Here is a 16095-nt window from a genome sequence, read left to right as displayed (position 1 = left end):
TATTAGTCTGTTGCTTAGCACAAATTAACTTATCTGTATATGTATCGGTGCTTTGAATGTAGCCTACTAATTAGCAGTAGCTGCCAACTAGCACTCCAACCTCACCTATAACTTAAAAAAAAAGTCTGCCAGTCTCTTATTACAGTCTAAGCTAAAAATGCTAGACTTTTAATGTTCAAATCCATAACTACATTTATACCAAAACAACAGAGACAATGGTTACGCCAAATTGAGTATTTTTTATATATACTCTCGAAACAAGGCAAGGGATCAAGCTTTTTTCCTTCATCCCTTTTTTGTAAAACAAATGCACCACTACTTTTTCTGTTTCTGGACGGCTGCTACATTGTAACCACAAATCAATCATTAATCAGTGATCAGTATGGGAAACTGGCTCCTTCATTGTGATTGCATGTGTTACTTTCTCCTTTGAGGAGAGCTTATAACAAATACAGAACTTGTAAAACGTGTTAACATCGATTTTCTTATTAAACAAACTAATTTATTAATAGTTTAGACACTCTGCATGACGGAAATTTATAAAACGTGAAATAATAATCCTTGTGTAGCCCCCGCAGTCCCCCAAAGTATCCCATTTTAAGAAATACTGCTCTAATGAAGAAACATAAGTATTAGTACGTATCTGTACATGGTAAAATTTCAGGATAAATATGAGGGCCAAAATGAGTAGCTACATAACATGTCGGGTAGATTTAGCCTTTTACATCTGAGGGGTAAAAAAACTGCATATGTAGAACCAGCAGTCAAGTCAAAAAACAAATTAAAACTTTGCTTTGCAATAAAAGTGTCGGAGGTTTTCTCCCCTAGGTGGCACTCTTGTTCCACAATGGAACTGGTTCTACCATCGGGCTCTTCAGGCTTTCAGTGTGCAGGAAGAGATGGTTAAATAATATAGGTAATCGACAACGTATATGGAAATACCATACACTGCAACCTGCTATCACATCATTATATTTATATAACTCCACCCCATGATGAATACCTTATGTCTCAATTTTTTTAATTTACCACTAACTCGAACACATCACACAATGCAAGAAACAGTAGCATTGAATGTATCCACTGAGCATAGATACATTTTTATTTTCACTTTATTTCGTACAGCTTTAATCAAACACTTTCAATCAAGTGTTGTCACCAATTTGGTGTGTTATCATTCACACGCTGTCATAAATTAAAAGACAACATAAATGTCAATAGAATATCTGAGCTACTGTATTTGTAAAGTATGCTGCTGTTTTCATAACATCATATTACAATCCCTTAAATAGTTCCTAATTTGTTTTTCCATTTGAAAATAACTTAAAAAGCTCAGTGCTGTAAAGTGGAAAGCAGCGAGAACACTATCTTCTTGTAAGTTGTACTCATAATATTCCCACTTATTCAGAGAAACATCCTTCAAGTTCCCAGTCTGAAGAACATTTCTCAAAATCCAAACAGTTCCATCACAGGTCCGGGTGTGATTAAACACAAAAGGACACTTTCAAAAATCTACGTGATGAATGTTATTGGTTCCAATTAGTTCCTACGTGTATCACTAACTAACTTGTGGACTGAACTCACAGAAAAAATAATTCTTCAATAATTCTTTTTCAAGACAGAAGTGATAAAGTTGTGATTCTTTAATTACCATATGTGTCATTTTGTCTGGATGGAAACAGAAACACTCGATCTGTGATACTCCCGTATCCTTTCAGCTCCATCCTGTCTCTGTATACAGAGACTGTGGCGAATGCATTGCTGTCAGGTGGTGTCTCAATCACCCCATCAACTGTCAGGTGGTGCACTCCTGTATCTTCGTCTTGGCAGTATCCACCGTCGTGGGCGTGTCCCGCCATGTAACACACCACACTGGTGTGAGAGCGTATGACGGCCAGGAGCTCTTCAAAGTTCCATGCAAGGCAAATGTTATCTGTGCACTCTGGGTGGATGGGGAGGTGACCTGGATAAAGGGGGAAAAATAAAAACACGAGTTCTTTTAAATTGTACTAGAAGCATTGAAATGTTGAAGATCAGGCTCTGATCAGGCTGAGCTGGGATCAGCATACATTCACTTTGGGTTCTTGGCTACCTTTGTGTTAGCATGCTGTTTGTCCAGATGCTTGCAAAGGGTTGGTGTTTTGTTAGCAGTATAATGCTCTTGGTTCTGTGCTGGATGCAGTTTGCAAACCTAGAACCAGGGAAATTGACTGCAGCAGCAGAAGACCACACCAGGAACCACTCCTGCTAAGAGCAGGAAACTAGGGCTCCAGTTTGCATGAGCTCATTAAAACTGGACAGTAAAAGATAATGCAAGATAATGCACCATGTCACCAAGCTCAAATCATCTCAAACTACTTTGTGGAGCACGCCACTCAGATATAGCTCTTTCGGGATGTGGTGGAACAGGAGAGTCCCATCACAGACATTTTGCTATTTTGCTGACAAAGCTGCAGCAACTGCATGAGGCTCTTATCTTAATATGGACTGAAATCTCGTGGGAAGGTTTCCAACACCTAGGGCTGCTCAATTAATCGAATTTTAATCTCGATTACGATCTGGGTTTTCAACGATCATTAAAAATGACTGAGCCGATTATTAGCACCTCCCTCGCGCTGCTCCGTGTGGCAAATCGAGCGCAACTCTCTGCGTTTCGAACACGCGTCACAACAATTAAGAGGACCCAAGGGAAGCTCGGAAAGCTCGGAAAGCTAAGCAGAAGTTATTTGGAGAGGAGAGGATAATGGCTGCTGAAGAAAGAATGCCGTTGGTTGAAAAGAGAGGTAAAACGACTTCAGTGGTGTGGAAACCAATGTTCCCTCTAAGCTGCGCACGTGCGCAATTGCGCACTGCTGGCACGGTCTCTGCGCACAGAAAATCTGCGTTGCGCACAAAAAAAATCTAACGTGAATTGAAATTAAAATTAAAACGTTAACAATTCTGTTTTGCAGTGTTAGTCAGTAAGTGACTGGCTGCTCCTGTATGGGATTAGAACGATGCCACCTTATCCTATAGTCCAGCCAATAATGCGATTCACATTCGTATATACGCAGCCAGTCAACATCGTTGACAGGCTATGACAGCGTCCTTATGTGCCGACACCGGTGTTTTAGCGAGCAAAGCGGCGTGGCTGATGTGCAGTGAAGCCACGTTAATGACAACGTCGACAACCATTGGAGATGTGAGCAGGACAGACGGAACAATTGACGGAAAAAGTGTGGACTTAATACCAGTTTTTTAATTGTGTTGATAGGCCACGTAAAACCAGAGTTGTGATAAAAAAAAAATATGCAATGTTTGGTTTTCTTCCTGAATACTATCGTTGTTTATATTTACTACGGGAAGAAACGGTAAAAACGGCGTTTTATAAGGAAAACGCTCGAAAGCACTCTCCGCCTGTGAGCAAAAACAACACCAAAAAAAACCCCACCCTTTCCTATTGGTCGAAAAAAGTACCGTGTCGACCAATCAAAAAATGATATGGCAACGCGGCATCTAGTTGTTAAGAAACGGGGGGAAGTTTTAGGAGTGACGGCGGTGTTCTGAGATGTGAGAGATTTGAGACGTTTAGCGCAAATCTTGTGTAGTTAGTGTGTAGTTAGTGTGTAGTTAGTGTGTAGTGTAGTCAATAGTTTTGTTGTGTGTGTCAGAACAATGAGGCGACTGCTGAATGTTACAGGTGTTACAGCAGTGATACATCTCCTGTTGTCAGGCCTGCAGGTATCAGGCTGTTGTTCTCCTTTATCTCATAGTGGACAGAAATTATTTTTTGGAGTGGCACAAATAATTTGTGTGGCATCAGATTTGATGCAGAACAGCTGATTGTTCTGTAAATAGTTTGAAATGTTTATTTAAAAAAACGCCTTGGCTGCATTAAAAAAAAAAAATAGCTGCAAAAAACTTTGTTGTTTGCCAAACTGAGTTACTTTTTTGAAGTAGTAACTATATAATTAATTGCCCAACATTGGTCATTATATACTGTATTTGGCAGACAGAGAGTTACAGACTCTCCCAGACCACAGACTCATAATACAAGTCAGAGCTTTATGAAAAAAAAAGAAAGTTGTGTTTTCAAAATTGGAGTTCAAGTTATTTTTACTTCCAATAGTGTTAACATACTACACAGGTCATGAACAGGATTTTTTAAATTTTCATTGTAAGTGGGCTAAAGCAGTTAATTAAAAGTAGTCTAACATAAATGTAAATGCTGTGATTTGATTATTTTAATAAACCATGTAACTTGGATGGATTAGATGCTGGCGTGACCACAGTGCACACGTCTGATGTCGCTCACAGTGGTCCAAGGGATCGCTCAGGGAGTTTGTGTGTTCGCTCAGACACGTGAAAGATTTGAGGGAACATTGGTGGAAACATTATGGGTTCGCGGAGTCAGACGTGGATCAAATATTGTGCAGTATTTTGAAGTTCACTAAACATAGATGTTTCCATTTTTCATTTATTTTTTATATTGCAAACATTTGCACTGTAATCAGTATTTGCACACTATTTTATATTATTTTTTGACAATCTTTAAAGCCATTATTCAATACATTGTTACTGTTAAATAAATATCGTCAAATAATCGAGATCTCAATTTCAGTGAAAATAATCATGATTATCATTTTTGCCATAATCGAGCAGCCCTACCAACACCTATGCCGTGAGAAATTAAGGCAAATCTTGGTCCAGTGAACGTATTTAAAAGTTTTACTTACTGACAATTGTGACTTTTTCTTGTTTCTCATCAGCTGATGATAGAAGAGAGTCTAACCAGTCCAGCTGGTCCTTACTGAACCCACCATTGAACATTGTGAATCTCTGCATGAGATTGTTGAATGCTGAAACAAAAACACAAACCATAGTCAACTCAGTTGGTGGGTCGCAAGCTAGTTTAGTCAGTAACAAGTGTAAATCCGTAAAACCTGTTTTCTGTCGTTTGACCCTCATTTACAAATTATGCTACTAAAACACATAACTGTCATACTGTCCTACTGATACCTTCACTGGTATAAATTACATTTTCATTTGAGAAATGTCAGTTGTTTAAGTAAGGCGATAAATAGACTAAATACATATTACTGCATTTTATACTACATGCATATTCCTATTACTTAGGAATATCTATCCATTTATATCTTCTTTCGAATCTTAAATATGATTTTCTTGTTTTAACAAGAAAATAATAACTATTGTGTTGATATCTGGGCTAATGTAATTACTTTTGTATTATTAATATTGTAATTATCAGTAAAGCATACCTGGAGGGCAGTTGAGGTCTTCATTTTTGTTATACTGCTTTATTAAATTCATAGCATCGACATATTGTTCACTGTCCTTCTCTCTGCCCAGCAGGCTCACATCATAGGCATCCAGGACAACAAATGTAAACCCGGGGAAAGGGCTGAAACTGTAAGCATATACGCCCGAGCCGGCCGGGGCAGTGCTCATGCTCCTGTCAGTGTGGAGCGTGCTGTTGAGCTTTGAACGCAGCAGCGCGCTCCTGCTGAAGTTATAAAACTCGTGGTTTCCCCATACGTGATACACCTCCGCGGGGCAGGAGCTCAGCTCTCTCAGCACGGTGTTCAGCGCGCTCTCTGAGGCGGCCTTGGGCTTGTTAAAGCCGTCGATAATATCTCCCAGCTGGAGAATAAATGCTGGCTTGACACGTGATTCCGACCAACTTTTCCGAGCATTTCTCAAGAGCTGGAGACCGCTTCGGTAGTATCGCCTACGAGTCCGAGTGTAATTGAAGCCGTCGTCGATGTCTGCGTACTGAATGTCAGCTATCACGCCGAACGTAAACAGCAGCGTTTGCTGGCGACAGTCGTCCATTCTTGGTGTTATCTTCAGATTAGCTTGAGTGCGCCCCTTATATCTAACGAGGAAGATGAAAATACCGACTTCACGCAGGTATCCTCTCCACCCCCTCACATGCTGACTGCCTGCCAGAATTTCCTCTGTTGTCTAGAATGACAGCGCAGCAGCCAGCACGTAACCGAAACTGACGGCAACAAAACAACTTCCGGCATCCTTCGAAATAATGCTGCAAGCGAAACTGACTCATCGCAGCACACATGAAGTGAAAATGTGGAAACTGGCTTTATAGACTAGTCATAAATTGTATATTTTATTACATAGGTGAGAATACTTTAACATTTTCCTTTTTTTTTCTATATTTGTAGAGAAATTTAAAGACAAATGTATTAATTTTGTGGAGAATATAAATAAACATTCATTTACCTATGCTACCCCTGCAACAAAGGTCTCTATTAATGTATTAAAAAATATTGTGTTTGAGTTCACAGCATGTTTAAAAATCTGCTCTAACTTTCATTTATCATTTTGCTAAAATTGACAGTCATAAATGACATTCATGAATCGAAAACATCTTTTCCATCTTACCTCCACTCAGGTATTTATTCTAACAGGCTATACAGTAGTTTTTTGTTTTGTTTTTTCAACAAATTCCACATAGCTATGAGACTATAATGAAGGAGAAAGTTTTATCTAAAATTGTATAAAGCAAAGACAACAGACAAAAACTTTTATTCTTTTTTTTCTTTTAAATGTTAGACAGAACAGTTCTGTCTTTCAGCAGAACTGCAAGTATACTCAAAAGATTAATAAAAAAAATGAAATAATCTTCTGAAAACTATATAGATGAGGAAGTCCTTAGTAAATATTACCTCAGATGAACAACAACATATGATATATTACACAGTGTAAATGTTTATTAAACAAATGTACGCCAAAATACAGAAGCAGTGTGAAAAATTAAATACATCCCATGATTCAGCAGCTTGTAAAACCACCTTTTAGCAGCAATAACTGGAAGTGATTTCTGTATAACTTAATTAGTCTCTTGCATCTTTGTGAAATACTTCTAGAGCACTCTTCTTTACGGCATTGTTTCAGTTCATTGAGGTTTATGGCCAAACCTTCGTGTCAGTTTAAATCAAGCTAAAACAATCTCAATTTGAGGACTTTTACAAACAGTGATGTATTTTCAGTGAGGTATTAGTACTTTTTACTAAACAGCATAAAGGATCAATACACCTTCCCCCACCGCTGCCCCCTTAGTTTAGTTTTGATCTGCTTATCACAACGGAAATGTCACAAACATGAAATTACCCCCTCCAATTCTAAGGTCCTATGTTCTTGATGCTTTATGATGTCACCCTTTGGTTTGTTAAGCCATCTTCATTTTTATTGGTCCCAATTATTCATTTAATTTTATAGCACTGCTTTCACATGCTCACATCTGTATCTGCATCAAAATAAAACTTGTCTTCCTTATTTGCATCAAGAAAAAAATATATACCGAAACTTAATGCAAAATTAAAATCAACGAGGCTGTTCCAGGTGATCCTCCTGGAGGCACAGGCTCATAATGTGCTCATAATTTTGGTGATTTTTAAATTCTTTAACATACCGGTAATGTTAGTCGTCTACATTAGTCCAGGAAATTTAAAGCTGCAGGGAAAAACTATGATTTGCACAAGCGGGTGGTCCGGCACTGATTTAGGAAGCAACTGATTTGCTTTTGCTTTGCATTTTAACTGGTGAAGCATACATTTAAATATCAATCAATCATGCTTGCCCATGCAAAAATCATTATCGAAATTAAAATTTGATTAATTGTGCAGCCCTAAAACAAATATACAAACAATTACTTATTAAATGTTATCCTTTTACTGAACATTTTTTAAAGTTTTTAATGAACATTTTCAATGTTTTCAAATTCAAAATCTCTATGGTTGCTAGAAGATCGTTCTGTACGGGGTTCTGCTATCAGACAGTAGTTTTACAACTTTGTAGTTGTACAATCACGGCTTGCACATCACTGTTGAATTTCACCTGAAGTCTCTTTCCCAGGAATTCCTGTTGTTAGGCCTGTGACACATTTGGGAATCCACTTGAGAACAGTGGCAGAGGCCAGCCCATCCCACTCACCCTCAGCTCTGTCCTGGAAAGACTGGAGAGAGGACAAGATGAATCCTACAGATAGAAAATGCTCTAAGACAGAGGTTCCCAAAGTGTGGGGCCCGCCCCCTAGGGGGGCGCAGAGCCATTGCAGGGGGGGCGCGGTATGAAAAGAAAAGAAAAAAAAGAGCGCTTGGACACTGTGGACAGGTTTTTGACGGGGCTCCCACACAAACGCAAAGCAGGAGATGAAGCATCGCCAAATATGTTTCCAAACCAACTTTCTTCCAAGCCAAAGACAGGAAAATATGGTGAAGCATATCTTCCCTTTGGCTTCACCTGCACAAGTGCCAAGGTAGGTCTCCCCTGCAAAATTAGTTTCCCTGCGTCGGGAGCAGCGCTGGGCTCTCCAAATCACGGACAAACAGTATCCCACATTCTTGATTTTTAGTTCACAAACACTTCTTGTAATAACTAACTACTCCTGACATTTTGGACATGTTACTAACATGTCCAAAGCACGCGCTGTGCTCTCCAAATCACAAATCTGACATTTAATGTCAGGAGTAGTTAGTTATTACAAGAAGTGTTTGTGAACTAAAAATCAAGAATGTGGGATCCTGTTTGTCCGTGATTTGGAGAGCCCAGCGCTGCTCCCGACGCAGGGAAACTAATTTTGCAGGGGAGACCTACCTTGGCACTTGTGCAGGTGAAGCCAAAGGGAAGATATGCTTCACCATATTTTCTAGTCTTTGGCTTGGAAGGAAGTTGGTTTGGAAACATATTTGGCGATGCTTCATCTCCTACTTTGCGTTTGTGTGGGAGCCCCGTCAAAAATCTGTCCATTATGCTAGCATTGTCCAAGCTTTCTTTTTTTTCTTTTTCTTTTCATCCCGCGCCCCCCTGCAATGGCTCTGCGCCCCCCCCCTAGGGGGCGGGCCCCACACTTTGGGAACCACTGGATTATAAGCAGATTTAAAAACAATAAGGGCTGACCAAATTTATGTATCACTAAAAATAATAACTCAGAGCAAGACAAACAAAAGACAAAGTGAAAGTAAAGTATCAAAAACTAAGTCACATTTAAATGCAAGCGCGTAAATATGTGTCTTCAAGCAGGTTTTAAAGACAATTTAAAGAAGTGTTGGTGAGGTCTTGATTTGAAGAGGCAGACTGTTCAAAAGTGTACGTGCAACTACAGCAACGGCCTGGTCTCCTCTGTGCTTTAGTCTGCGTCTCAGAACAACCAGTAGCTGTGATTAGCTGACCTTAATGATCTATCCCATGACTTTTTTCCCCTTAATAAATGAAATCATTAAAAAAAAATTTTGTTAGTACATGGGCTAGCTTTGTCTGATACTGGTTCGATGATCTGAAAGTGTGAAAAAAATACTAGCTCAGGAAGGGGGTAAATATTTAACATCACTGTGTTTCTGTTCAAGTGAATTGTGTGGATGTGGAATTACCTGCTCTGCTTTCTGGTATTCTCCATGCTGCTCACAGCCGATGTCAAACACGTACTTCCCTGGCCCAAGCGGCTACAAAATTAAAACCGAAGATAATAAGGGAGAGAGGTACAGTCTTCCTCATTTACAATGACACAGATCCCAATGATATAAGAACTGATTGTTGTTTTTGTTGATTGACACTGAACACACCGATCTATGTCATTTTGGAACAGTGAGGCACAAAACAAAACACGGTGTACATAAGGCAAGAATGGAGCCAAGTAATGTAACTGTCTTTGTGGTTAAAAACAGAAAAATGAGTTGTTTTAAAATGGAAATCTGCCTAGTAAGGCTAGTAAATGGGCTTATCCACACCATTTGTTCTTCCTTAAAAAGTCCTTCTTATGACCCTTTGACCTTTTGATTACGTGATGAATGGCATGATCTTGATGGCTCTATGGAAGATGCACCTATCCTAAAGCCTCTACTTATATCAAAGTAGTAATGCTACAGTATACATACTTCCTGTAAAATTAGACTTTCACTGAAGTAAAAGTACAAATGTTCTGCATTAAAACATACTTCAAACTCTATAGAACTGTTAAATCATGCAGATAGCTGGAGATAATTCACTGTAGCTACAGCACACCATTATGTAGTAGTTTATGTTTTATATTAATCCAATTCTGCTAAATAGGAGTACAATAAAAAAGGAAAGTCCATTAAAGTGTTCCAGCTTGGAAAAGACTCACTGAAATCCCCACTAAGCACGGTGACTAATGAAGCCTCCAGGAAAATGGTTAACTTACTGCACAAATGATGTTGTCCCCTCACATAAATATACACACAGGTGCAATAAATAGAATGAATGATGCACTGAATTTAGGGGAATAAGGAGGGCGGTGTCATAAAAGAAATTTCTGTCACCAAAATCAATGAATAGTGATGACAAATAACACACACATAACTTAACAGTGTTCACAATAATCATGATAATCATCTTGGCCATTGCCACTTTTCACACCATGCACAGGCTACATTAAAACATATTCAGTATTTTGATTGATCATTGACCAATTTATGAAAATGTTATAAAAATAAAACTTACATAGTTGTTGATAAAGTTGCCCATGAATCTGTGGTTAGTATGGAGGTACTCTCCAGCTGACTCCATCTTGCCGTTCACCCAAGTGCCCTTGAACTTAGAGCCGGTTTCGTGGTAGTGATAAATGCCCTGTCCGTGCCTGGAAATCACACAACAGCAAAGACTCAAGTAGCTTTTAACGTATCTAGTTACAACTAACTTCAAAGTAAAAGCATGTCGGTGCTGGTTCAAAAAAGTTCAAACATCTGAGAAGTTAAAGACGTGGCATGCTTACAGCATTTCTGGGACTGCATTTCAACATGAAAAAAAGTCCTGCTCTCTAGAGTATTAATACTGTTGAATCAAAGTAAATTATTTAAACATAAAAAGCTGTAATATAAAGCCAGCCTTAATATAAACCCTGACTCCTTCTGCCATTACAAGTTGTTATAGCAATTGAGATTGCAGTTCTTGTGACATACCTCAAATTTTGCAGCCACTCTCCATCATAGGTGTCTTTGTTGGGGTAGGTGTAAACACCATGACCTTGTCTCATATCCTCAACCCACGACCCTGGCAGTCAGAAGAGGCAGTGGTAAGAGTTTAGCTTACTGAAACCAACATCAGAGCTTCAGCTGGCTTTAAAAACTATCTCAGGACTGCATAAAAAATAATTTTGACTGGTAGAAGTACACAGGACACTCATGTAAAGCAGATTTGCTATACCTTCATATTTGGACCCATCGGGATAGTAGAAGGTTCCCTGTCCATGTTTCATGTTCTGCTGGTAGTTCCCTACATATCTCGCCCCATTCTTGAAGCGATATGTCCCCTTATGGAGAAAGCGGTTATATATAAATATATATTAGTCCTTACCCGGGTAGCATCAGCGAAAAGCCTTAAATATTAAGAAGAATATGCTTTGGGACTAAATATTTAAATAAAATTGTAATTAGCAGTAAGAGAAAACTGCTTGAAACTGCTCGGCGTGTTCTCACGCACTGTCCACACTGTTATCTAATTTAGCAGCTTTTTCTATATCTAAAAGATAATGTCTTTATGCACTGATATACACATACATGCAGAATGTTCTTAGCTTTGGACTGCAGGGTTCCAGCTCAAACGTCCTACCTGTCCGTGTCTTCTCCCGTTCTGATAGTCTCCCTGATAAATGTCTCCGTTGGGCAGAATAGCTTTCCCGAATCCGTGCCTTTCTCCAGCTTCGTTTCTGCCTCCTTCATACTCCTGCTCGGGTAAAAACAAAAGAGGTTTTTACAAAGAGCTTTAGTTCAACGTCGTCAGCAAACACACTTAACACGATAATTATATTCTCTCACCCCGAGTTTATTTTGTTCATCCTCGAACTCATCAGATCCTACGTCAGACATGTTTCTGTTAGTTTCTGATCAACTGTGTTGTAGTTTTAGTTTAAACAGAAGCGCCCAAAACTGGGAAAATCCTGCACCTCTTTTAGCCTACTAGTTTATAGTTGCTATGACAACCGTCGGTCACGCGAGCTAAAGACCCAGACGCGCTCTTGCCTGAGAAGACTCTTGCGCAGTGTTGATGTTTATGTGTGTACTGGACGGCCGCAGCCACAAGAGGGCGCCCGGCTTTTTTCCAAGCTGAAAAAAAAAATACAGAACATCAACAGTGTCTGACAGTCTTGTTGTAAAGTGACAGGAAAAAGGGCTTGACACAGCATGTGAGAGCTACTGCACTGAAAGCTCGTTAACAATAATCTCAGTGGAAGGGTATGAGGTATTCCATATTACACAAGAACTGGACCAAAATCCAGTGACATCAAGTCCTCTGGAATGATAAATCCAAATGTAATTACATGGTTTTTTCCACATTGTCATCAACATGGACACAGGAGGTCAGAAGAGAGGTACAACAATACGACATCTGTTACATAAATAGTAATAATAAAAAATAATAATAATAATATAACAATGTATTGTAAGAAAATAATACTATGAAATACTAGTAATAACTGATATTAGTAATATTATGTAAAAAGTGGTCTTAAGGCCTCAGCTTCAGGCTGTTCATTACAGTTGTCATCATTATTACAGGTGAGAAAACTTGAAAGAAACTACAAGCTGTCTGCTCCCAAACAATTTTTACACCCCCTTCTGCAAGTACCACAAACCTGTCTATAATACAGTAACACTTACAGTAACACTTCTGTAACACTTAGAGCCATCAAGATCAATCTATTCATCACTGATGAAAGTATGCAATTAATGAATCCAAATGTACCAAAATTTAAAAAAATTATTTTCCCTCTAAATCTGCTTAGGTTTGAAGTAGATTACTTCACTAAAACATTTAACTTCACATGATGGGCATCAATCTGGTGTCTTTAAGAGAAAAAAAAAGAACCTGTGACATTGGCAGGTGCTGTGGTTTAACTATCACTGACAAGTAAAATAACATTCATTATAACGCTGCTTCAGTTAAATCACACAGCGCAGTAGTTATGCTGACTTATTTTAATAAAACATGTCAGACTTAGTTCAGTTTTGCTCTTTTAAAATCTGCTTCAAAGCTCCAACTGGCTTTTTTATGAACACACAATGAAAAAAAAATCCACAGCGTTTCAATAAACGATTCAATTTATGAAAAACATTTTTCTTGACATCTTGGTAATTAATTCTAGTTCAGTGTGTCCATCAAATGACACCAACATAATAAACTGAGTGACCTCTCCTTTGCAGCTCTTTATTTAGACAACTTGAACTTGTTTTGACATTAACTCATAAGCCCTGAGATTTTGCCATCTGTTGCATTAAAGATTAGAATGAACTCTGGTTGTAATCTGCTGCGTTCAGCTGTTCCTTCTGTGACTCAAGATAAGGTGCTGTTTAACATTTCTGAAGCAGGTATTCAATAACGTACATGCAAGTTATAATAAAGCCAAATGAAAGGCAGTTTGTGGCCATGGTGATAATCTCTGGCATCGTTGTCCCTTTGAGGACAGTTCCTAAGAATATCTCACTCCTGATTAATTCCTGAAACAATCCATATTTAAGAAAGGGGCAGCTAATACCTGGGTTCACCGGCTGCTTGTTCGAGATTTAGCGCCTCACTTGTCAATTTATATCCATCTAATCTCCCTCTCATGACGCTGTTACTGGTTTTTAAAATAAGTGACAGTTTAACAGCCTATTATGACCCGTTTCCTTGGCATGATTAAACACCTGGCACCATCTGCCTGCATACAGAAACATTATACCAGTTATGTTAAAATGTTGACGTATCTGATGTAGCTAAAGTTGCTCAGCACAACCTAGTTAAAATAAAAGTTATACATTGATTTGCATGCCCAAGCAAAACATGACTTGTGGAGAAATCCTTGTTGGCAAGCACAGCGGGAGTTTGTCACTAGGTTGGTGCACATCTCAGGAGGGGCTTTGGGACACTTTCTTTACAGAAACTCTTAATCTTTTAGTTTTTCTGGTTGGCGCTTGGGAGCTCCTTCCATAGATTCTCTATAAGATTGAGGCCTGGAGACTGGTAAGGTCACTCATGACCTTTTCTTTTTAGTAGTCTTGACCATAGGTTTTGGGTTATCATCATGCTGGAAGACCCCTCTGCAGTGTTCTGGCTGAGGGAAGGCAGTTCTCATCCACTTTTGTGGTAAATGTCCCTGTATATTAATCCTGTATCTTTATCAGAAAATAGACTCAAAGGAAGTTTCCACCTCCATGCTTGACCGTGGGGATGGTGTTCTTTAGGTCATACTCAGCATTTCTCTTCCCCCAAACACAGCAGGTCAAGTTTATGCCAAAGAACTTGTAGTTCTTCTATGTGTTTCTTCTCAGTTGTGCTTGCTATCCTGTCTCTCTCCATTAAAATGAAACTACCATAAAAATGAGAGACTACTCATTTCTTTGTAAGTGAGCAAAAGCACAAATTTAGCACGAGATCGAAGAATTAAATCCTCCACTGTATACCCTCTGATCTCAGCCAGAATGGACATATTTTTCATGAGGTTTCTTAATAGTCAATAAAATGTCTTTCAAAACTTTTTTGCATTTTTTAATGTACTATCAAGGTTAAAAAATAAATAAATTTAAAGCTAAGGCAACCTCTTTCTGCACTAAAGTGACATTGGGGTTTTCTTTGTTTCTGTTGCATCTGTCTTCAAGTGTCTCTCAGACATGATTCTTTGGGACAGGAAAAAAAGAAGCCTCAGAATCTCTAATGTGACCGTTAGTCCACTGTAATCTCTAAAGCCATCCCAGAAGGATCCTGCAGGAATTTCTATTTAGGGCTTTATCAGCTATGACTTTATTTATAAGCCTGTCATGACTATCAGAAGTGTCACCGCGCACCATTAATGGTACATTTCAAAACAATAAGCTTTGGAGACAGGGTAGTGAAAAATACATTTTGTTACATTGTTCTGAAGACAGAAATCCTTGCCATGACATACGAAGTGTATTCACCATATGAATTTTTGAAATATGTAAAAATGTAACAAAATCAAGACATAAAATAAAACACAGTTTTACACTTTTTTTAATATTATTGTTTCATGACTTTATTTGTGAAAAAAATTGTGATACCACACTCATGTTCATCTGAAACTGGAAAATTAATACACACACAAACACACACACAATAGAAACCGTAGAAAATTTTTCAGTCAGCTATGCGTTCTAATGAGCAGTGCCAAATCCATTTCTAAATTTCACATAAGTAAAAAGTTAGCTTACAATATTTTACTCTTAATGTCTTGAATTGGATAAAAAAACAAAAAGTAAACTAAACAAAAATCTACACCCTCTTTTCTAAAGTTTTACTCATAAGGACATAATAAAAATCATTTGGTTCTTAACATGTCTTAATATTAGATCCTTATACAAATACATCATCAATCATTATTTGTTTAATAAAAAAGTAACCCTCACTGCTTCCATATGAATTAGGAAGAATTAAGAGTAGTAGTAAGTATCAGGTGATGCTTGTACTTGCAGATTGCTGCTTGAGCCTGGTTCTGCTGGAGGTTTCTTCCTGTTAAAAGGGAGTTTTTCTTTCCTACTGTCACCAAGTGCTTGCTTAAAAGGGCTCATTTGATTGTTGGGGTTTAGTCTGTATTTTGTAGTGTATTGCACACACACACACATTCCAGTTGTAAAATAAAATCAAAATTCTCATAATTTTCAGTAATGAGATTTGACTTGAGCAGTGACTGCTTTGCGTTTAATAACTTTGTGTACCATCAACTATTACTGGCTTCCAAATGCATTCTTTGAGCTTAAATTGTTCAAGAGCTGCTTTTAAGTCTAGACACATCCTTAATGTCAAATCCAGTTATAATCTTGGAGATCAATGCCCAAGATAACAAACACTTGGAAAGTTTATCATCTGTGTGAGCTGTATCTCTGGCAGAGGTCACCCTCCTTTGGCATTCATTCTTTTCTTGAGCTGCAGTTGCTCCACAGCGCGGATTTATAACAAAAGCTCAGCACCAACTGCATGACATCACATGCCAAGCTAATCACTTTTCTCCACCCATGTTCAATGGGGGATTTGACCTAAATATAGTTGTTTGCTGTCTATGCTAATGCATGTTATAAAAGCAGTAACTGCCAACTCTTTGGACGTTTTTCTGTTTCATTGTCTTCT

The 16095-nt window shown here is 38.4% G+C and overlaps 2 protein-coding genes across 2 annotated transcripts; both read right to left on the bottom strand.

Moving 5' to 3' along the window:
- Nucleotides 1–1065: 1065 nt before the first annotated feature.
- Nucleotides 1066–6166, bottom strand: adprm (ADP-ribose/CDP-alcohol diphosphatase, manganese-dependent). The gene is made up of 3 exons (XM_003438494.4): nt 5259–6166; nt 4716–4838; nt 1066–1963 (listed from the first exon to the last, which is right to left on the bottom strand). Exons 1-3 carry the CDS (start codon nt 5830–5832, stop codon nt 1644–1646), a joined length of 1017 nt encoding a protein of 338 aa, XP_003438542.1. The 5' UTR covers nt 5833–6166; the 3' UTR covers nt 1066–1643.
- A 543-nt stretch (nt 6167–6709) lies between these two features.
- rsph1 (radial spoke head component 1) lies at nt 6710–11969 on the bottom strand. Its single transcript, XM_005447928.4, has 7 exons — nt 11793–11969; nt 11587–11700; nt 11182–11287; nt 10938–11028; nt 10480–10615; nt 9390–9461; nt 6710–7975 (listed from the first exon to the last, which is right to left on the bottom strand). The coding sequence occupies exons 1-7, from the start codon at nt 11841–11843 to the stop codon at nt 7841–7843; spliced, it is 705 nt and encodes a 234-aa protein (XP_005447985.1). The 5' UTR covers nt 11844–11969; the 3' UTR covers nt 6710–7840.
- Between the last annotated feature and the right edge of the window lie 4126 nt (nt 11970–16095).

The sequence above is a fragment of the Oreochromis niloticus genome, linkage group LG8, assembly GCF_001858045.2.
Source record: "Oreochromis niloticus isolate F11D_XX linkage group LG8, O_niloticus_UMD_NMBU, whole genome shotgun sequence".
Classification (NCBI taxonomy): Eukaryota; Metazoa; Chordata; class Actinopteri; order Cichliformes; family Cichlidae; genus Oreochromis; species Oreochromis niloticus.
The sequence above is the reverse complement of the archived record's forward strand: the minus strand, read 5'-3'. Positions and strand labels throughout refer to the sequence as shown.